General features: G+C 32.5%; 3 protein-coding genes across 3 annotated transcripts; all 3 read left to right on the top strand.

Moving 5' to 3' along the window:
* Positions 1-1,030: 1,030 nt before the first annotated feature.
* On the top strand, positions 1,031-4,603 carry LOC108222906 (glucomannan 4-beta-mannosyltransferase 1). Its single transcript, XM_017396874.2, has 9 exons — positions 1,031-1,468; positions 1,562-1,660; positions 2,042-2,294; positions 2,880-2,990; positions 3,095-3,231; positions 3,345-3,458; positions 3,551-3,750; positions 3,859-4,074; positions 4,181-4,603. The coding sequence occupies exons 1-9, from the start codon at positions 1,142-1,144 to the stop codon at positions 4,341-4,343; spliced, it is 1,620 nt and encodes a 539-aa protein (XP_017252363.1). The 5' UTR covers positions 1,031-1,141; the 3' UTR covers positions 4,344-4,603.
* Positions 4,604-9,681: 5,078 nt separating this feature from the next.
* On the top strand, positions 9,682-12,266 carry LOC108222909 (glucomannan 4-beta-mannosyltransferase 1). Its single transcript, XM_017396879.2, has 8 exons — positions 9,682-10,033; positions 10,128-10,479; positions 10,564-10,674; positions 10,820-10,956; positions 11,036-11,149; positions 11,231-11,430; positions 11,522-11,737; positions 11,815-12,266. Exons 1-8 carry the CDS (start codon positions 9,710-9,712, stop codon positions 11,972-11,974), a joined length of 1,614 nt encoding a protein of 537 aa, XP_017252368.1. The 5' UTR covers positions 9,682-9,709; the 3' UTR covers positions 11,975-12,266.
* A 7,248-nt stretch (positions 12,267-19,514) lies between these two features.
* On the top strand, positions 19,515-22,863 carry LOC108222908 (glucomannan 4-beta-mannosyltransferase 1). The gene is made up of 9 exons (XM_017396878.2): positions 19,515-19,955; positions 20,064-20,162; positions 20,919-21,171; positions 21,275-21,385; positions 21,474-21,610; positions 21,727-21,840; positions 21,920-22,119; positions 22,214-22,429; positions 22,514-22,863. Exons 1-9 carry the CDS (start codon positions 19,629-19,631, stop codon positions 22,671-22,673), a joined length of 1,617 nt encoding a protein of 538 aa, XP_017252367.1. The 5' UTR covers positions 19,515-19,628; the 3' UTR covers positions 22,674-22,863.
* Positions 22,864-23,260: the final 397 nt, after the last annotated feature.

Here is a 23,260-nt window from a genome sequence, read left to right as displayed (position 1 = left end):
TATATATACATGCATGTGCGTGAAAATGAATATGTTTCCCTGTATAGTCTGAAAGCTCAACTGTGTTCATTTTTGAGCCTTAGATTCACTCTCTTTTTGCAGTAGATTAGGTTGTACATGCTGCCACTTTGTTATTGGCCAGAGTATTATTTGTGGATTTGATTTTTCTTTCACATTTTTTAATTAGAAAATATCAAGTACCTACATGAAATTTATTTCCCTAGAATCATTTATTATTTATTTATTTTGTGGTAAATCAATTTTGGTTGCATGACAAGATGACTTGTTTGGTTGCAATTTTTTCGTATTACATAGTATATGTTTTCACATGAAACTAAAACTGAAGCATCTTTATTAATCAAATGTGATTTTTTTGAATTTTTTCCTTTCTAGGACAAGCCTGCTGTTCACATCCGTGATAACATAAAATCAAAAAAGTTGAAGTAGACTTAATCAAACGACTTAGCGCTCATTTGTTGATATCATATATAATTAATATTAGATTATAAAATAAATATTTTATTATATTATAATATATATATTTAAATAAAAATTATATTATTTAATTATAAAGTTAAAATACAAATGATTATAAGAAAAACACAAGTTAAAAGATCCCTTGTGTGTATAATATTATTTTATTATTTAAAAATAAGTAAGAAAAGTTCTTAAAGACTAAGCTACCATGAATTTTAAAACTTAAAATAAAATTCAAATAAACATTAATACCTGACACAATAAGTTATAGCTGGGGCACCTGGCACAAACATGCAGTCATATCTTTTGTTGACCGTTATATATAAGTCTTGTACAATAATTACAGATTATCGGATGCTTGAAAATCATTTATTTCACTGAATCTTAATATTAATTTGGTCTTCTCCTAAAGAAAAAAAAAAAAAAATTGGTTTGGTTATCATCATAGACATAAATCATAGTTTATGTGCTCCAAAACAGGATTAGCTAGCCTACTGAAATCACTTCCAAAAAAACTAGCACATGGTAAAAACATTCCAATAAACAAACAAATCTTCTTTGAATTACAAAATGTGTCAATGATAAAAAGAATAAAGTAGCTTTGTTTGTTGTAGATATTAGAATATATATAAGTGGGAGGTGCAGAGGCATTGAGCAGCAAGAAATGGTGAGGGGAGAGTTGGAAACAGTGGTGCTTCAGAGCATTACACTGAATGGCATCTTAGACCAAGTTTTGATGCTGTGGGACTTGATCAAAGAGCCACTAATTGTGCCATTGTTAAAATTAATGGTGAATATTTGTTTAGTGATGTCAGTTCTGTTGTTCATTGAGAGAGTCTACATGGCAATTGTCAAGGTTTTCATCAAATTGCTACGACGAAAACCCGAAAAGAATTACAAGTGGGAGGCCATGCAAGGTGAAGATCTTGAGCTGGGGAGTTCAGCTTATCCTATGGTGTTAGTTCAGATACCAATGTACAATGAAAGAGAGGTACAAAACTACAAATGTACAGTTAGATTATACTTTATTGTGTTCTGTTTACATTCTGTTGATGTCCTAATTTTTTTTTGTTGTTTTGAGCAGGTGTATCAGTTCTCAATTGGTGCAGCATGTGTTCTGTCATGGCCTTCGGACAGAATTATAGTTCAAGTTCTCGATGATTCGACAGATTTAGCCATTAAGGTGAATTTTACTCTGCAGACTCAGTCTCTTAACATGTTAAGCTTAAATGGCCTTGAAATTCTGTACTTATTGAAGCATTTACACATTACAAATTTTGCACCTTACAAGATCTATCTTGAAGAAGAAGACCCATGACTTTACAACTGGCAGAGTTGAAAGAATATGTACATGTATCTTACAACTTTTAGCTACAGGCTATTAAAATCCATGGCACCTTTTTCTTTTGCTGAGTGTCCATGATATCTTTACAGTAAGGCAGCCATAAGTTCCATTTACTGAAATACCCTTGCTAAGCTGATCCGAGCTGAAGAAGAGTTTGAGTGAGATAGTTTAGCTGATTTGTGTTGATTTTTTGTTGCTAAACCAATTTTTCAAAAACAGGATATGGTGGAGATGGAATGTATGAAGTGGGCAAGCAAAGGTATTAACATTAAGTACGAGATCAGAGACAATAGAAATGGGTATAAAGCAGGAGCCCTCAAACAAGGATTGAAGCACAGCTATGTGAGCCAATGCGACTTTGTTGCCATCTTTGATGCTGATTTCCAGCCCGAGCCTGATTTCTTAATGCGCACCATTCCTTTCTTCGTGCACAATCATGATATTGGCCTTGTTCAGGCTCGTTGGAAATTCGGTAAAAACACATTCACCTTCACTTGATCTTTGGATCCTCTTGGCTTTATTATGTGAAGTATCTTTAACTCCAAAAAAAAATCCCATGTTTAGATATTTTTGATCCAACTTGTTCCAAAACATGGACTACTTAAGTGTGCAAGATATGCAAATAAACCTTTTTGCGAAAAGTTCTACTTAAAAAACTTAGTGGGCAGTCCTACATTCCTACACCTTCAAGGCCACTAATTTTGTGGACCTCTAATTGTTTCCTTTTGTTGTAATAATTTTGGTTGCATTATTGATTTTCTCTCTGGAGTCCATATAGGTGCAGATCTAGCTAACTCAATAACAAGCTTGTGAATTTCTATCCTTTTGTGCGCTCTCTTGTATTCATTTAGATAGTGACAGACAATTTTTTAGAATAAAAAATATGGACTGGATTCGTCGCAATGTAGTAGTATGGGCATCATGTTTAGTCATTATTATGAGTCTTTTCACGGATTTGCAGATATTGCAGTTTAAGTGTTATAAATGGATTCTGATAGCAGAAGAGAAATTAAGTTGAAGAATGAGTGAACTGACAAAAATGACTGATGCAATGCAGATAATGCAGACGAGTGCTTGATGACAAGAATGCAAGAGATGTCTTTGAATTATCACTTTATTGTGGAGCAAGAAGTGGGTTCCCAGACATATGCATTTTTTGGCTTCAATGGTACTAATAGTTATAAATGCATAAGAATAAACGAATGAAAAATATATAATTGTAATAATCAACGACCAGCCAGTGACTAATTACTTAAGCATAATGCAATGCAGGAACTGCAGGTGTCTGGAGAATTAAAGCCCTTAATGAAGCAGGAGGATGGAAGGACAGAACTACTGTTGAGGACATGGATTTGGCTGTCCGAGCTACCCTCCAAGGATGGAAGTTTGTTTTTGTCGATGACATTAGGGTACGTCAAAATTTTTGCTCATCTTATTCATCCGAAACAAAACTGACTGGAGAAATGGCACAGCATTAAGATAGTTATCCTAATCATATATGATTTGTTATCGTGCAACATAGGTAAGAAGTGAACTTCCAAGTACTTTCAAAGCCTTCCGCTATCAACAACATCGATGGTCGTGTGGACCTTCTAACCTCTTCAAAAAAATGGCTGCAGAAATTGCAACAAACAAGGTAAACTGTGTTAACTCAAGTAAATGTATGAAGTCAAAAAAAGGAGTTGGCCTTTAAGGCACTCTCTAACTAAATCCTATTGTTTGGTGCAGAAAGTGACTTTGTGGAAGAAGTTATACGTGCTATATAGTTTCTTCTTTGTAAGAAAGGTTGTGGCCCATATCGTCACATTCGCCTTCTACTGTGTGGTTTTGCCATTGTCTTGTTTAGTTTCTGGAGTTGATGTTCCTAAATGGGGTGTTATTTACATTCCTACCACTATAACCCTTCTCAACGCGGTTGGAACTCCAAGGTCTTCTTCGCTTGCTTTAAAACTAATTATATGAAATTTATAAATCCGTAAAATGATTGAACTTTCCTGCTTGTCTGGATCAGTATGAGAATAATTATCATTTTTCAGGTCACTGCACCTAGTGATTTTTTGGGTCGTTTTTGAAAACGTTATGGCAATGCACCGGACAAAAGCAACAATAATCGGGCTACTGGAGATAGGGAGAGTCAATGAGTGGGTTGTCACGGAAAAGCTAGGAGATGCTTCCAAAACTAAACCTTCCAGTAGTGTCCCTCTGCTTACTAAAGCCCCTGCCAAGAAATCAAGCTCCAGAATTTTGGGGAGGTAAATTTTCTACAATCTATTAGCCTGCAGAAAAGTCTAGTGAGTTGGTTTTAAAATTCACACGAACAAATTATTTTACTACTAAAAATGCTTTCTGATGCATCAGATTCAACGGGCTAGAGCTGATATTTGGAGTTTTTATGCTCTTCTGCGCCTGGTATGATTTCAATTACGGAAAGTACCATTATTACATCTACCTCTTCCTTCAATCAATCGCATTCTTTGTTGTCGGGGTTGGATATGTTGGCACAATTGTTCCAAGCAAATAGAGAGCGATCACCAAAGCACATGAAGTGACATTGAGATCAGCTCTCTGTAGGAACAGAAGAATTGTTTAGAAGAATATGTCAATAGTTAAAGTTAGATTCTTTTTGGCTAGTGCAGTGTATAAGAAACTCTAGTCATTATTTTTTGTGCATAAGCACTTAATAAGCTTGTTAGGCAATAAAATCTTCATGTCCTTGATCAAGCTGTATGCATAAAAATTAAGGAACGACGATGCCTTAAATTTTAGGTAAACGTTTTTCTACTTGATATGTCTTCGAACTTGAATGCACGAGTTGTTGGTCAAGGATTTTGAACCAAAATGATCGTTGTGGAATAAGAATTCATACCATAAGTGCCACATAATCCAGTACCCGAAGAACAGAGTTACCTAAGAAAGTGATCACCCGTCATGGCACAGTAAGCGAAATTTCAAGCAGATCACAGAAGGCAAATCAGTCTGACAGGCTCATTCGACTCATCAAACTGAAAACAAGTACAATCTGTTAGATGTGCAGTTATCTGAATGATTCGGGTTTGTTCTGGAGCTTACCATTCCCTGTCCATCTCGGAGTGAATAGTCATTCTCATTTCTGAATTTTCTGATCTCCAGAAACAGAACAAGAAAAGTGCGAAGATACAACTGATACCTATTAGGACACGGGTACGAGAACACACATGATTTAATAATATACGAGTATATTTAACATAAAATTTATTAGCAAACTTAACCATAGAATTTGGCAACTTCCTCTATTTTCTTCATCTCTCCAAATGTTTTCCTCCTTTTTAGTTCATCTCATATGCGGTTATCAGCATATTAAAGTGTCCCCGTTCCATAAAAAGAGTTCAATGCAGTATTAAATAAGTGTCGTATCCTAGTGTCCGGATCACCGAATCACGAGTCCTACCAAAATCAAGCAGTTGGTAGCTCAGCCAAGTTGTTTACACTGCTACAACATTGCATTCACATCTTAATCCAACACAAACCATTCAACTCTCATACAACCAGAAACAATGTTGGTCCCATACAACTGCAGAAGTGGGCTTAAATATGGGAAATTGTGTATCGGAATGTATCGAGGACAAAGACGAGCAAAGGAGTGGTTAAAGAAGATTTGTTTCAGGAATATGGAAAGAATAATTTAGAATTTGTTCTCAGTGTCAAATTCGATTATTCCTTCACACGGACACTTTCAATATTTAAATACACGTTCATTCAAATTTGCATGAACTAAATATTTTTACTCTCCAATTTGTGAGAGTGCTTTGAAGTCCGTAACATATCTTTTCTGTAATACAATAATATTAACTACAGGTTCACCAAAAACATGCGTTAACCATCAGAATGATGAATACGAAAATATAATGAGTATTCTTTTGAAAATTATTATAAAATTAAAATACGAGAGATTTGAAAACATTTTAAATTTCTAAACATATTTACGAGTATCACGTGTTGCTCAAAATAATGGTAAATGAAACAGCGTGGACGTCATATTGTTGCCCCCTTCACTCTTCTTCGCTGTTTGTCATATTGTGCGCAAGTGCAATATAATCAGGAATATGCCAAGATACTATTTATGGCAAGGGAGATAGAAACTGTGTTGCCACCTTGTTTCTTTTTGTATTCTAGGAGTATTGTTTCTCTCTGCAATGAAAGGAAAAGTAAATGGAGAAAGAATAGTATCAGCAACGCATCCCTCATCCCTGCCATGCAAATATGGTAGAGGATTTTTTTTATAGGACAAATTGAATAGGGCAAACATATCTAATATAAAATGATTTATTAAAATAATACAAATAAATTATTATTTAATATTTCTTGATTTTGTAAGATATTATTTTTGTATGATAATGATTATATTTTAAGAATAGTATATACTATAATTTTGAGTTTGTAAATATAAAATATTATTTTACTATAATAATAAATATTGAATATTGTTGTCAACGCAGGCTAGTGTTATGCCTGACATGTGTTAAATATCCAACTGATCTCTGACAAATAATCAGAGGATATCTATTCTTGTTATACATTGAATTTAACATGTCAAGGGTCTCTATGCCTCTCTAATAATCCATCTAATAGTCTAGGTTAATTACAATAATTATTATTTAAATGTTTAATTTATATATCTTATTTAAATAATATGTCACCTGATGAATTATTTGAGAATTATCATTTTCTCCGTCACAAAAAAAATAATTATCATTTTTTATTTATAATTTAAACCAATAATATACAACATTAGAGGATATGTGTAACTTATATTTTTGGGTAATACATACTTTCTATTATTCTTATATATTGTAATAATTATAAATTTTAACTCAAACTGAAAACATTTTAATTTTTTTTAGCAGGGGTCTAATTATTGATTTCCATCAATAACATAATATAATTAAAATTTATAATTTCAACTTTAAAGATATAGATAATTGTAAAATTTTAACATATTCTATTTAATATATTAAAAAAATAATTAAGAATATAAAAGACTGTAACTTATTTTAACTAACAAATATTGAGAAATAACACCATTATGAATTATAAGCTAAGCATAAACCAAAATTTATCATAAAAGTAAGAAGGTAAAAAATTCAACCAACTTTTCAATTTAACATCAAAATAATTTAAATCCTATGCATTATATCAGTGTAAAATTCTCCATGTTATAATATTAAAAAATTAATACTTCAAAATTTATTCTAATATTAGTCATCAAACATTTCTTTCAAATATTATACGTGCACAAGTGGATTCGATGATATTGTAAATGTTGGGGAATTTTTCGTTGGAAATGGATAAGATCATAAGATCTCTGACTAGGGCTGTTTAACGAACCGAGCTGTTCGCGAACAAGCTCGAGCTCGGCTCGTTAAGAGCTCGTTCGGCTCGGCTCGTTAAGTTAACGAGCTCGAGCTCGAACACAAAAAATTGTTCGTTAAGTAAACGAGCTCGAGCCGAGCTTTTAGTATGTTCGGCTCGAGCTCGGCTCGAGCTCGACTCGAGCTCGCTCGGCTCTAGCTCGGCTCGTTAAAGCTCGAAAAAATGTAAAATTTTTGGGTTTTTTTTATAATTTATATATGTTATTGAACTCAGAATTCAACATATAATTAATATATATATATATATATATAGGGTTGCACTCCACACAGAACAACTTAAAAAAAGAACAACACAGAACACTATCATAACACTTCATTTTTCATAAAAAATGATTTGTTAAGGTTATAATTACATAGTTAAGTAGTAATTAAACTTGATATATGAATTATAACATCTAAACTCATCCAAGTTATTAATATGAAATATTATAGAATCCAGACTAGAATCAAGAATAGAATCCAGAATAGAATCATATAGATATATCTTTTGCATGATTATCTTACATAGAATCATGTTATTTTTAATTTATATTTATTGTTAAACATGGTGGATACCGTTTTTATTCATAATAAAACATTGTTCACCTTAAAATTTGAATTTAATTCAAGTTTTAGATGAGATTCTACATTTGATTCTAAAGTGTTCTGTGTTGTTCTTTTTTTAACAGTGTTCTGTTTTGAGCAATGGCCTATATATATATATATATATATATATATATTTTAGTGATGTAACCAAAATTTCGGAAAATAATAATTTTATATGGTTTGCTATTTTAACAGTCAAGTAGAAGGTTAACTAGTACCGCTAACTAGTGTTTAATCCTAATATAGTGTTTCAATATTTTAAAAAATATTTTTTACCGATCCAACCGTATGGATGTTAACATATATACATTTTAGTGATATAAACAAAGTTTCAAAAAAATTAAAATTATTTGGTTAGCTATTTTAAGAGTCAACTAGCGGTTTGTCTTTAATTTTTTCTGGCTCGGCTCGACTCGACTCGGCTCGGCTTGTATTTGTTCGCGAACAAGCTCGTGTTCGGCTCGTTAGTTAACGAGCCGAGCTTGAACACAATTTTTGTTCGATAAAAAAGCTCGGCTCGGCTCGACTCTTCAGAAAAAAAATTAAAGCTCGGCTCGGTTCGGTCAAAACTCGGCTCGGCTCGGTTCGTGAACAGCCCTATCTCTGACTACAACTCTACAAAGCAAGTTCACAGAGTTGACTTTTATTTAATTTTAGTAAGAAAAAGAAATAAATATAATATATATATCTTCCAGCAACGCAATCTAATTGGCACACCCTTTTTTACAGTCAAAAGGAGCAGTGGGCTGAGTTCCTTTGTGAGAACCTATCAACCTAACTAGAGATGCACAAAAGATCTGTTCGGGCCAGATCCAGACCGGGCCAAAAAAATCCGGATTTTTTTCAAACCAGATCGGGCCGGGCTTTTTTAAAAATCGGGCCGGGCCGGGCCGGGCTTTTCCAAAAATACTAGGCCCGGTTTAGTTATAAAAAGCCCGGATTTTTCAAAAATCCGGATTTTATCCGGGTTTTTTTGAAAATATTAGGCCTGTTTTAGGCCCTCGGGCCGGGCCGGGTCAGACCGGGTTTTTTTTGGATCGGATTTTTCAGATTTTTTTCCAGATCGGATCAGATCGGATTTCAGATTTCGGATTTTTTTGAACATCTCTAAACCTAACCCCTAGACCGAATGCAATTTGGTTATATTTATATATCATGTTCATCCAACATTTATATGTGTTTTTCATGAAAAAATATAATACTTATGATTCATATTCATGATTATAGAAATCAGAATAAACATTTATTACTTTCATCTTCGCTAATGTAAATATTTAATCTAATATTATGATTGTACAAAATGAGAACACGTAAACACTTCCATATATCCGGTCCTTTTTTTCTGCTTCACAAACCTTTGTTCCGATGTGGCAGTTCCTAATTGGCGCTTGAGATTTGTTATGTGATCCACGAGAGAATTATTGCCAAATTCAGTACTCCCACCGTCGCTTTCATTTCTATACACTTTCTTTTTCGAGATCTCCCATTCAATTCTATACATTTCAAAACTTTCTCAAAATAGTAAATTTTTATGATATAAAAATCTCACCCACCCACTAACTTCATCTATTTTATCAAATCTATCACTTAAATATTTGTGGGTCCCACCACTTTACCTACTTTTATTTCTCTTTACTTTATACACTTTTCTTAATCTCCGTGTCCAATACAAACGTATATAACCCATAGGGACGGAGGGAGTAATTAGTATAAATAATGGAGGAACACAGAGTAGTACGCACGTGCTGAAAAGAATTCAGTATACAAACAAAAAATTTTGTATTATCAAATGTGAAAATAATAAATAATAAAAATAATCTAAATATCTTTGATAAAATAAAAAAATAAATATAAGTAGGGGTACGGTAGAGCAGAGTTTGTGAAGCAAGAAACAATGAAAAGAGTTAATGAGACAGTGGTGCTTCAGAGCATTACAGTAAATAGCATCATAGACCAAATTTTGATGCTTTGGAAGTTTATAAAGCCACCATTAGTAGTGCCATTGTTGAGACTAATGGTAATTATTTGTTTGGTGATGTCTGTTATGTTGTTTGTGGAGAGAGTGTACATGGGAATTGTCAAGCTTTTTATCATGCTGTTGCGGCGAAAGCCGGAAAAGAATTACAAGTGGGAGGCCATGCAAGCTGAAGATCTTGAGCTGGGGAGTTCAGCTTATCCTATGGTGTTGGTGCAGATACCAATGTACAATGAAAAAGAGGTGCATTGATTTTTACACATAATTAAAACATGATATGGAGCTAGCACACATTTATTTTTAGTTTTATATGTAATTTTTTTTTTATTTTGAATAGGTGTATCAGTTGTCAATTGGAGCAGCATGTGGGCTTTCTTGGCCGTCTGATAGAATAATTGTTCAAGTTCTTGATGATTCGACTGATCTAGCTATTAAGGACATGGTGGAGGTGGAATGCGCGAAGTGGGCTAACAAAGGCGTAAACATAAAGTATGAGATCAGAGACAATAGGAATGGGTATAAAGCAGGAGCGCTGAAAGAGGGATTGAAGCACAGCTATGTGAGCCAATGTGACTTTGTTGCCATCTTTGATGCTGATTTCCAGCCTGAGCCTGATTTTTTGATGCGTACCGTCCCGTTTTTTGTTCACAATCATGATATTGGCCTTGTTCAAGCTCGTTGGAAATTCGGTATGCAATTTTTCTAAATCAGAAAATTAGTACTGCTTGTTCACAAGTGAATTGACAAGAATCAGTTCTGTGAATAAAATGCAGCCAATGCAGATGAGTGCTTGATGACAAGAATGCAAGAGATGTCGCTGAACTACCATTTCAGTGTGGAGCAAGAAGTGGGTTCCCAGACATGTGCATTTTTTGGCTTCAACGGTAATAATGACATAATAATACTACTTGTTTTGATTTTTTGCACATAATTTGAGGTGTAAAGAAAACATACTTCGACACATTATTTTTCACGTATATGATATAATAATAAAAAATTGAACTAACAATTAATGTAACTGTAATGCAGGAACGGCAGGTGTGTGGAGATTGAAGACACTTAATGAAGCAGGAGGATGGAAAGATAGAACCACCGTCGAAGATATGGATCTGGCAGTCCGTGCTTCCCTTAAAGGATGGAAATTTGTTTTTGTCAGAGATATTGAGGTATATCATGATAAACAAGAATGCTAAATGCATCAAGAAGATTTTATATATTTACAACTGGTAAATTTTTGTGACTCAGGTAATCAGTGAACTTCCTAGTACTTTCAAAGCCTTCCGATATCAGCAACATCGATGGTCTTGTGGTCCTTCTAATCTCTTCAAAAAAATGGCTTTTGAGATTGCAACAAGCAAGGTAAATTGTGTTATGTAACTTCAAGAATATATCAGCTCAAAAACGAAGCTGGCTTCTGATACTATATCTTGTTTTTGACAGAAAGTAACTTTGTGGAAGAGGTTATATGTGCTTTATAGTTTCTTCTTGGTACGAAAGGTCGTGGCCCATATTGTCACATTCGCCTTCTACTGTGTCGTTTTGCCATTGACTGTTTTGGTGCCTGAGGTCGAAGTTCCACTGTGGGGAGTTGTTTACATTCCTTCCGTTATAACCATTCTCAATGCCATTGAAACTCCAAGGTATTCTTTTCTCCGATAGAAGAAGTAAACTGTACCTTAATCTTGAGGATCCATAAGGATATGATTTTAGTTTTGCATAACTATGTTGCAGGTCACTCCACCTAGTAGTTTTCTGGGTCGTATTTGAGAACGTCATGGCGATGCACAGAACAAAAGCAACAATCATTGGCTTACTGGAGATAGGGAGAGTCAATGAGTGGGTTGTCACTGAAAAATTAGGAGATGCTTTGAAGCCTAAAGCTTCTAATACTGTCCCTCTTCTGAGCAGTGCCCCTGTAAAAAAATCTGGCTGGACAATCTGGGAAAGGTATATTTTATATAGAACAAGAATTAAAATAAGACAAATTTTCTGACTTCTAAGAGTGAACTATTTTTTATGTGCAGACTTAACGGGCTAGAGATGATCGCTGGGGTGTTCTTATTGTTCTGTGGATCCTATGATTTTTTTTATGGGAAGAACTATTTTTTCATCTACATTTTGCTTCAGGCTATCGCGTTCTTTGTGGTCGGGTTGGGATATGTTGGCACATTCGTTCCTAAATAATCAGATCGATAACCAAGGCATGTAAGTTATGTAGGGATCAACTATCTTGAGAAACAGAAGATAGTTTAGGAGATGAAGACTGATCATCGACATTGAGGCACATTGCAGACAAATTATTTGCACAGAGAAGAAAAGACGAAAGTTTTTTTAATTTTGGCTCAAAGCAGAAAACCGAAAGCAGGGAACACTTGTTTGTATATTTCAGCGTAAATTGAAAATATTTTTTAATTTCAGCCGAAAGCCAAAAATGGAGAACACTATGTATGAATGTTGAGCTGAATTTATACTTTGATGTATTTGTGAGTACCTTCAAATTGGTCAAGTATCATACCCAGTGTTCTAAAAATCCCCGATTTAACCGATTAATCCCCTGCAAGATCGGCCGCCGATTCGATTAATCCTTCCGATTAATTCCCGATTTCCGATTAATCCTTGAATCGGTAACTGAACCGATTAGATCTGATTCCCGATTTCTGTAACACTGATCATACCCAGTTAATAAAATAAGAAAACAACACTTTATACAAAATTATTAGGCAAGAAGATAAAAAAGAGCAAGCTGAAAAGCTTTAACAATTGTGTTTTGTGATAGGCCAATTAGAGCCACGCAAGCGTGCAAGACATCGAGAAAAAGCCCAAAAGAGGATAATGACCATACAAGCAACCGAAAAGAAGAGCATAAACAAGAAGAAAAGAGACTAGAGTTAGGCCCATGAAGCCCCAGCAGGCGGATCCAGCACCAGCTAGCCTTTTAACCTCTTCATCCCATGCACACTGAATCACAGAGAACAGAATTAGCCTCTGCACATGCATGCACTTGGCCAATAGCTTGTTAAAATAACCAAGGCAGCTCCGACCGTGGAGTCATAGCTCGTTTAGCATGTCCAACATGGTCAACCCGTCATTTCTGATCGGTCCTAAATGACAGGCAATTTTATGCTGCCGGTTTTTTACCCGTGTTTTCTACGCGTTTAGTCCAGCTGTGAGGGTTTAAAATTTAAAATGATGGGACAATGTAATTGGTTTAAAACAATTACTCAAATACATATCACAAAAATATAACTAAATATAAATATAAAAAATCGCCTATTTTAACCTCTCTTTTATATGTCGTCAAGACATTAGACAAGTCTTGAATATGCGCTAGACAGCATTAAAAGCCAAAAGTCTCACCCCAGTATTATCAAACTAAGCTTCATCTCGAGTCTCGGTCTTTCAACACCTCCCACTTAGACCCCGTCGAAACCCAACTCGAAGTCTATCTCCAGCCAAAATTCTTTTCATTTTACTTAATTAAATTATTACATTGATTATATCTTAGTGATATGCGAATAGAACTCATTATTTCTATAGGCTTAGAAAATTAAACCCTAGTTAAAATGGTGCAGATGAGAATGGACAATAAATATAAACATTAATCACTAAAAGTAAAAATGACATTTTGCGTCGGTTAAGCTGACAACTGACGCCGTTAATATGTATAGGTGTCTGTTCACCGACGCTAAAGGTGCGACGCGGAAAGGTAGAAAAATTCAAAGAAAAATAGTACTTTTCAGAATAGAATTTTCAGGAACAAATGCGTACAAATTGCATGCGTCATGTACACCTGGAGGAGAAAATGGCTACTTTTCCCTGAAAACAAAACTTGGCTTTGGACCATTTGCTCCTCATTTCGTGGACTATAACAAGACAGTACTTAAACCCACATGCACCCATTTCTACCCACTCGTTGTCAAACCAAACAAGATTTTGTTTTCAAAATCCTCAACTAAACACAAACTAATTAATTCCAACTAGAATCCTGTCCTGCTCAAAGTAGAATGCGAAATGAAGAAATGAACAAGCAACGTGAACATCATATATATAGTCTCATAGAGCACCTATATATTTATTTCTGCAAATTAGGATGTAAACACAAGTGATCCCAGCTTTCTGGTGAATAGATACAAGCCAATTAATCTCCAGCTAATGTTCTTGTCTTTTTTGGGTATCCATTATTATTTTCTTTCTCCATCGGTTGTATCTTCACCGTTCTTTCTTCACTTTCTATTTTGTTTTGGTGGCATGCAAATTTGGATGCACAAAGTATCTATCGATCAGTTCGCTTTCCGTCTGTGGACAAAATTAAATTTTTGCCCCCACAAGCATGTGTTACATGCCTAGATATGCATATTTGCATGCTAATATATATATATATATATATATATATATATATATATATATATATATATATATATATATATATATATATATGGGCCTTCTCCTTGAGGATCGACACATGCTCTTTTCAAACCTAATGAAGTTCGGTAAATATTTACAAGTTCTGTAAAAACCTACTAGAAAAAAATATTATGATCTTAAAGAAAATAAGGAATTGAATAATAAAAACTATAGAATACCACAAATACTATGTTCTGTATTTTTTTTATATATTTGTTCTTTTTCATTTTTTAGCATGTCCTGTATTTTTATTATACTACAGTTTCTCACATGTTCTGTATTTTAATTTATATAAAAATTTCTTTTTCTTTTTGATTGTTTTTCATTTTTAGCATATCATGTATTTTTATTTGTGTAAATATTTTATTTTATATTTTTTCCCGCATGTTCTGTATTTTATTAGTTATATATTTTATTCTTTTAAGTTTTGTTATTGTAAATATGTTGTAAGTTTTTAAATACAGAACATATTCTTTTTTATCTTACAAATATTATAATTTAAATAAACTCTTAAAATTATGTAAAATACAGAACATAAATTTTCGAAAAATGAATGATAAGAATAAATGCATACCATTTTTAAACAGATATAAATAATAACTTTTAAATATGTTCAGTATAATTTTTGAAGTATTTGAATATATGTAGTGTAATTTAAGAACGCACCCAAAAATTAAAAATATGGATTATAAAAAATATGATATCAAAATAAAAATAAAACACATTATTAATATGAAGTATAAACTCAAAATAGAATAGTATAAGTGGCTACGTGTTTCTGCACAAAATGGATGCGTGTATACAGTTACATTAGGTAGCAGTGTTTATACTTATACTAAAACATGTGTTGGATGGCTGAGATGAAAAGTTCCTAAGTTACCCGGATACTTGAGTTCCTCGCTGATCCCTCACCTATATATATATATATATATATATATATATATATATATATATATATATATATATATATATATATATATATATATATATATATATATATATATATATATATATATATATATATATATATATATATGGCATTGCTCAAAATAGAACACCCTTAAAAAGAAGAACAAAGAAAACACTTTGGAATCAAACATAGAATCTCATTTAAAACTTGAATTAAATTCTAAATTTAAGCTAATTAACCATTTATTATGAATAATAATAGTATGGGAAATCTACAAAACTACCTACCTTTTCTTTAATTATTTACAAAAATACTACCTTCCAGAATTATTTTTAAAAATACCTTTTCATAAAATTGTTTTTTCAAAAATACTGTTTGCAACTTTTGCAACCTCATTTGCAACTAGCCAGCCGTGTTGCAACCTCTTTTGCAACTTCATCTGCAACTGAATTTCTGATTTCAAGTTCCAGTTTTCAAATGTCTGCAACATTTGAAAACTGGAACTTGAAATCAGGATTTGTAATTGCATATATGGTTGCATATGGTTGTATTCAGTTGCATATGGTTGCATTCAGTTGATTCTATTGTAATCTAATGGCCCCGCCAGGGGCACACCATACATCTGTTGTTACTTACAGTTTTCAGTTGCATTTAGTTGCAACTGAGGTTGCAAAAGTTGCAACTGCAGTTGCAACCTCATTTGCAACTTTTGCAACCTCATTTGCAACTTACAGTTTTCAGTTGAACTAGTTGCAATTGCAGTTGCAACAGTTGCAACAGTTGCAACTTTCCATTTTTATTTGCAACTTTTGCAACCTCATTTGCAACTTTTACGGCTGCGCCGCCCAAGGTTGCAACATTTGCAACAGTTGCAACTTTCCATTTTTATTTGCAACTTTTGCAACCTCATTTGCAACTTTTACGGCTGCGCCGCCCAAGGTTGCAAATGAGGTTGCAAAAATTGCAAATCGTATTTTTGAAATTTTTTTTTTATGAAAAGGTATTTTTAAAAACAATGAAAAAGATGGTAGTATTTTTAAAAAAATGATTTTACAGATGGGTATTTTTAAAAAGATCCCTAATAGTATCTAGCATGTTTAACAACAATTATGAATTAAAAATAACATGATTCTATGTGATATTGATCATGTAAAGAATATATACATGATTCTATTCTGGATTCTGTTTTGGATTCTCTTCTGGATTCTATAATATTTCATATTAATAATTTGGATAGATTTGGATGTTAGATTTCATATATTAAATTAAGTTACTGCTTAACTATGTAATTATAATCATAACAAATCATTTTTTATGAAAGAAAAAAGTGTTATGATAGTGTTCTGTGTTGTTCTTTTTTTAAAGTGTTCTGTGTGTAGTGCAACCCTATATATATATATATATATATATATATATATATATATATATATATATATATATATATATATATATATATATATATATATATATATATATATATATATATATATATATATATATATAAATAAGATTATATATCTTAATTAGCGGGAAATATGTTAAAGAATCGAAAATTGTTAGAATTCAAATTTTTTTAATAACTATGTGTCACGATAACTTTTTCCTAGCTTACTATATTATTACTGCGTGTATATTTTTTTCATAAATTCACATTGGTTTTGTGTCACGATATTTTTAGAAATAAATATAAAATATAAGTTTTAGGAAAAAATTGATGACAAACAAAATAAGAGGGTAGATATTGAATGGATATTAAAAAAAATAATATGAGTGAGATTAAATAATTAACAATATTAATTAATAAATAAGAGAAATTATTGATTAAATGAATTTTGGAAAGCAGGAAAAGCGAGGTTCTATATAAATAAAGAACAAAGAAATAAAAATAAATAATAGTGGAGATTAGTTTAATGTCTGACAAACTTTACACATATATAACACAGCTCGTTCAAGGGTAGATTAAGTTAGTGGCATACAAGTTTTACACATCACTGGCCGGCCGCTCATTCTGTGCATAGTTTTGTATCTATTTCCGTGAACATAGCATTTCTCTTAAGTTATAACTGGAGAATAGTAACTATATATTCATTGTTATACCTACATTTTCTGGAGAATTTTGGGGTGTGTTAGAATATATAATCGCAAAGTAATCTTGAGATATTTTATTTGAGCATTTTATTAGAAATATTTTCTAAAGAAGAAAACTAGAGTTTTTAAAATTAACCTAAATTTTTCGGGATAAATGGGTAATATTTCAAATAATATAATTCCTACATGTGCACAAATTAATATTGCCATTTTATTTAGAATTGTTTTTTTGAAAGATACTTTTATATTACATTACATAAACGCTATTTTTTTGTAGAATAATTGTGGGACAACCTCTTCATAAATTTGGGATATTCATCTCATCGTAAAGGTAATTAAAATATCTATTTCTTAAAGATCAATCATGAACATATTTTGGAACCTTTTCCGGAACTTTTGTAACTCTTTTCCCGAAGACTATTCAGGAAGAATCTATGAATAGTCGTTCGAGGTTGAAGACCTCCCAATATTATTTTGTGATTGAAGCATATGTTATTCTATAGGAATTTGTGGTGACCATATATCTAAATTATTTAATTAAATAATTGAGAGATTTTTCTTTTATCTCGGAGAGTTATTATTTGTGAAAAAATATTAGGTCTCGACATTCTTTTATGCGTTGACCTTCGTCACGAACACCAATCTATTGAGATAAGAAATTTTCTTACCGCTCAAAATACAATTATGTACAGTATACAAGTACGTGTGATTCTTCTGATAATAAGGCGCTCATCACAAAACTAAACAAATAGCTAGATGCTAGACAGGTAAGTATGGGTTATGCGTTCATAGCTCTTGATATATTCAGAGATTTTTATATTGATCAAACCCTACAAAGAAAACAGATTCACTGCGCTCCGGTCACTAAAAAAGTCAGCCTTTTAATGAAAGATTTTTAAGCCTTTCATTGAGTTTGGACCAAGTGAGTAACGAACCAATAGAAGCCAGCTTATAATTATCTTGGGGATAACCCTAGATAGGTAGCCTTACATTTTTACCTACATCACCCAGGTATATATAAGAGGAAGTTTCCTCTGGGGCTCGTTGTTAAATATTTTTCAATTATTACATATGTCGATTTGCATACTTCTTTAATTACTTTGGTGCGATGCTTAGAATTTTTCTTCATAAATTATTTAGTAGGTATTGTTTATTGTAAACTTATTCCTGGACATTTATTAATTATTAAGGATAAAGATAACCAAAAAATATTAATATATAATTAATTTTATTATTGGAGAGGAACATGTCGTGAAGAGTCTACAATATTATAATGGTTCTGAAACTTCTGTAATGGTATAAAATGTTTCTAAAAATTTACGACAACATCTTAATGTTGAGTCTTCGACATGCACGAGAAATGTTGTATCACAGTACTGTCGCTGCGGATTTCCGTGTACGTTTAAAAAACAAAAGTAGAAAGTATTTTTTAGTACCTTTTGTTAAATTTAATTGCTAGCAGGTATTTGACAAGTATAGTTTTTTCAAACCAATCTCTAAAAATTCAATAAAACACATATACATTTTAACTTTTGATGTGAAAACGATTTCATTAATGTATTCAAAATCCCAATTTTTTAAGGATAATTTTATCTTTTAAAATAACAATATTTTTCAAATTACAATCAAACATTTTGTAACTTTCCAAAATCTGTTCATTTCTTTGCAGACCCAATTTTAATTGGTATGGCAAGTGTAATTAAGGCTAGGTTATTCATAAGATGAATGAATTGATTTAACATTTTAGTACGAAATCGACTCCTTAAGAGCTGATTAGTTCATGTATTGATTATATCATTTCAAGGATACCTTAAAGTAAAGAATGGCAGGTAATGTCAGATTGTCAGTCCCAGATATACTCCTATACAATAAAAGCACTCCGTCTAAACAACTCTCTCTATGTATACCCAATCAGCCGTCTTACGTTTTCCCTTTACACCCGTTTGTACATACTTGGCAGTTCTTCATTGGTGTCACGGATTTGTTATGTGATTCACGATGAGTAAATAATCTGACTAGCCAGTACTCCCTGGGTTTTCTCACCACCAGGCTCAGCGCATATTTTAACACTATTAAAAAGCACAGTTTAATGAATTATTCTGGATATTTTCCTCTCAATAAAAATTTAGTACGGTTTATATTTTTATATAAAAAGAATATTTTAAAAAATATAATAAAATAATACTTTTATATATATTTTAAAATGTGTATTACATAATGAAATTTTTGTAAAAAAGATAAGAGGAAGAAGTGAGTGTAAATTAGTAATATACACGTGCTAGAAACATCTCGGTACACAGAACACACCTACGTGCTAGTTTAATTTGAAGTGTCAAAATGATTTTGAAAAGTGAGTTTATTTCTTTATAAATAATAGAATATGTAGAAGCATGGATACTGTGTAGCAAAGAAAGAGAGTTTATAAAGCAAGAAATAATGGAGAGGATTGAGTTGAACACGCTGCTGATTTTTCAAAGCATTACACTGAATGGCATCTTAGACCAAATTGTGATGCTTTGGAACATTATCAAACTACCATTTGTGGTGCCAACATTACAAGTCATGGTGAATGTTTGTTTGGTCATGTCTGTTATGCTCTTCATGGAGAGAGTTTGCATGGGAATTTTCAAGCTTTTCATCATATTGTTGCGACGCAAGCCTGAAACGAACTATAAATGGGAGGCCATGCAAGATGATGTTGAATTCGGAACTTCGAATTATCCCATGGTGCTTGTGCAGATACCAATGTACAACGAAAAAGAGGTACCATACATTTAGTTCTTGGTAAAGCGCGATTAGTACAAAATTGTTACCTATCATCCTCATTCATAAACCATTTTCTAATTGTATATTGTTAATTATTTTGAGTAGGTGTATCAGTTGTCGATTGAAGCAGCATGTGAACTTTCATGGCCATCTGATAAAATAATTGTTCAAGTTCTTGATGATTCATCCGATCAAGCTATCAAGGTAGTCTGCCGGTGGCAATAAAAAGTTTTACTGTTAAATCACCCGGGATCAAAACACAAAAATTTTAAATTGTATTAAAAGCCTGGCTTTGTAAAACATGACTAATCCATTGATTTTTATAGGAGCTAGGTTATCCATCAGGCGTCACAATTTTAAATGAGACGCAACTTTATACTCTACCTCCGAATATTCTTTCATACTTAAAAAAAAAATTATGATAATTTATATATATTTTATGAAATTATTATAGTTTAGTTAGATAGGAAATGATATTTATAAAGTAACTATGATATAATTACAATATGTTTTGGATATAATTTAAATAATAGAGTATATATTTTATGACATTTGAAACTTTATACTTCAGTTTCCGTCAAAGAAGTAATCGTCTGATATATTATGATATATGATAACATGATTAACTAAAATATATCACATGAATTTTTCTTTATTCTAAAAGTCATTAATTTCACAAACATGATCATAATATTTAATAATTTGATGATATACACATATATATATATATATATATATATATGTGTGTGTGTATATATATGTATGTATGTGTGTATATACATATATCATATTAATTTATTTTTGACCTAAAATTTATCAATTTTTGATTAACAGAAAAAATATAATTGAAATTATTCCAGATGATGAAAGCCGTACTCCAACATTTCCATCCATTAACAACTTTTGAAAATAATCACTTCAAATGTTTAACATCCTTGTAATCTCGACTAAAAATATAAGGAGCTGGTGGAAGTGGAATGTATGAAGTGGAAAGGCAAAGGCATAAACATAAAGTATGAGATCAGAGACAATAGGAATGGGTATAAAGCTGGAGCCCTGAAAGAGGGATTGAAGCACAGCTACGTGAGCCAATGTGACTTTGTTGCCATCTTTGATGCTGATTTCCAGCCTGAGTCTGATTTCTTAAAGCGCACCATCCCGTTCTTTGTTCACAATCATGACATCGGCCTTGTTCAAACTCGTTGGAAATTCGGTATGCAAAAATATTCAAATGTAGAGAGGAACAAGGGAGTTCAATCTAGCTATCTTTGAAGTGAATTCAATTGACAAGAACTAGTTATATGACTGTCCTGCAGTTAACGCAAATGAGTGCTTGATGACACGAATGCAAGAGATGTCGCTGAATTATCATTTTAGTGTTGAGCAAGAAGTGGGTTCACAAACATGTGCATTTTTTGGCTTCAATGGTACGTAATATTATTACTCTGCAAAATGACAAATGATTGTTATAAACTTATAATATATAATGATAATAATATTGTAATTGTAATGCAGGTACTGCTGGTGTGTGGAGAATTGAAGCACTTAATGAAGCAGGAGGGTGGAAGGATAGAACAACTGTGGAGGATATGGATTTGGCCGTCCGAGCTTCCCTCAAAGGATGGAAATTTGTTTTTGTCAATGATATCAAGGTATGTTATAAACAATGAAATATCAATTTCATCAAAAAATTAAATAAATAACTTGAGAAATGCCGAATGCATTAAGATGTATATGAATGTACATGACTTGTAGTTGTGTAACATAGGTAAAAAGTGAACTTCCTAGTACTTTCAAAGCCTTCCGATATCAACAACATCGCTGGTCTTGTGGTCCTTCTAATCTCTTCAAGAAAATGGCCTTTGAAATTGCAACAAACAAGGTAAAATTATGTTTATTACGGACAAGTGTTATGCGAAGTAGTAGTACTCTCTAATAATAATTTTTGCCATTTTTAACAGAAAGTATCTTTTTGGAAGAAGTTACATATGCTTTATAGTTTCTTTTTGGTACGGAAGGTAGTGGCCCATATTGTCACATTTGCATTCTACTGCATCGTTTTGCCATTGACTGTTTTGGTTCCTGAAGTCCAAGTTCCTATATGGGGAATTGCTTACATTCCTACTGTCATAACCATTCTCAATGCCATTGAAACTCCGAGGTAAGTAAAGTCTAATGTCGTGTAACAATTCAAGGCGCGTGATCTTTTGGAACAGTAAGGATATGATATTGATTTGTGTAATTACGTTGTGCAGATCGCTTCACCTTATAATTTTCTGGGTTGTTTTTGAGAACGTGATGTCGATGCACCGAACAAAAGCAGCTATTGTTGGCCTCCTGGAGATCGGGAACGTCAATGAGTGGGTTGTTACAGATAAATTAGGAGATGCTTCGAAAATTAAAGCTTCTAGCAATGTCCCTCTTCTTTGTACTGCTCCTAAGAAAAAATCTGGCCCGACAATTTGGGGAAGGTATATCTTTTCTTGCTGATATAAAACAAGTGCCAATTCACAAGAATTATTTTCTTTAATTCTTTTTTTTTCCTTTTGTACCAGACTTAATAAATTAGAGATGGTTGCGGCGATGTTTCTTTTCTTGTGTGGATGGTATGATTTTGTTCATGGAAAGAACTATCTTTTCATCTACATCTTCCTTCAGTGTATCGCATTCCTTGTTGTTGGGTTCGGATATGTTGGTACATTCATTCCCAAGTAAACAGTTCCTTCTTCTGAGAAATAAAAGATTTGTTGAGGGGAAGAAGATTGTTGTGCCATTGAGGCGCATTGAGGGGAAGAGACAAAGGTGTTTCAAGCTTTTAGTGAATATTTTGTATCTAATGGGTATTCAATAATATAAAACTAAAAGCGTACGTACAACACTTGATAAGGCTATCAGTTGTTCTGTACTTCTGTTGTTTAAGCAATACTCCGTATTGGATATCACCTGCTGAAACAGACGGGAAACATTATTTAACAAAGATAACAGAACTTATTAGCCAAATTAACATACATTATGGGACCGTTTGGGTGAGTTTAAAATAAGTGTTTCTTGCTTAAAATAAAAAAGTGGAGTAGAAGTTAGAACCCTTATAAGTGATTAAAGTATTTGAGAAATAAGCAGAATCCTTGAAACAAAAACTACCATTCCTAACTTTTTATAAGTGATTCTTGACTTTTTACGCAAACGGTACAAATAAGTGTTTCCAACTTATAAATCAGAAGCCATTTAGCAAAAAAAAAAAAGAAAAAAAAAAAACCTTATAAATCAGAAGCCCGACTTTTAAGCCGGAAACAAACACCCCC

Source organism: Daucus carota, chromosome 5, assembly GCF_001625215.2.
Source record: "Daucus carota subsp. sativus chromosome 5, DH1 v3.0, whole genome shotgun sequence".
In the NCBI taxonomy this organism is placed as follows: domain Eukaryota; kingdom Viridiplantae; phylum Streptophyta; class Magnoliopsida; order Apiales; family Apiaceae; genus Daucus; species Daucus carota.
Note: the sequence above shows the minus strand (reverse complement) of the source record. Positions and strands in the feature narration are given on the sequence as shown.

Excerpts from the sequence above, each read along its gene's own strand:
- LOC108222906 (XM_017396874.2), top strand. The coding sequence starts at position 1,142 with ATGGTGAGGGGAGAGTTGGAAACAGTGGTGCTTCAGAGCATTACACTG. Across the intron at positions 3,459-3,550 it reads CAGAAATTGCAACAAACAAG|AAAGTGACTTTGTGGAAGAA; the intron begins GTAAACTGTGTT and ends TGTTTGGTGCAG. Across the intron at positions 4,075-4,180 it reads AGCTCCAGAATTTTGGGGAG|ATTCAACGGGCTAGAGCTGA; the intron begins GTAAATTTTCTA and ends CTGATGCATCAG.
- LOC108222909 (XM_017396879.2), top strand. The coding sequence starts at position 9,710 with ATGAAAAGAGTTAATGAGACAGTGGTGCTTCAGAGCATTACAGTAAAT. Across the intron at positions 10,675-10,819 it reads TGCATTTTTTGGCTTCAACG|GAACGGCAGGTGTGTGGAGA; the intron begins GTAATAATGACA and ends ACTGTAATGCAG. Across the intron at positions 11,738-11,814 it reads GGCTGGACAATCTGGGAAAG|ACTTAACGGGCTAGAGATGA; the intron begins GTATATTTTATA and ends TTTTATGTGCAG.
- LOC108222908 (XM_017396878.2), top strand. The coding sequence starts at position 19,629 with ATGGAGAGGATTGAGTTGAACACGCTGCTGATTTTTCAAAGCATTACA. Across the intron at positions 21,172-21,274 it reads TCAAACTCGTTGGAAATTCG|TTAACGCAAATGAGTGCTTG; the intron begins GTATGCAAAAAT and ends ACTGTCCTGCAG. Across the intron at positions 21,386-21,473 it reads TGCATTTTTTGGCTTCAATG|GTACTGCTGGTGTGTGGAGA; the intron begins GTACGTAATATT and ends ATTGTAATGCAG.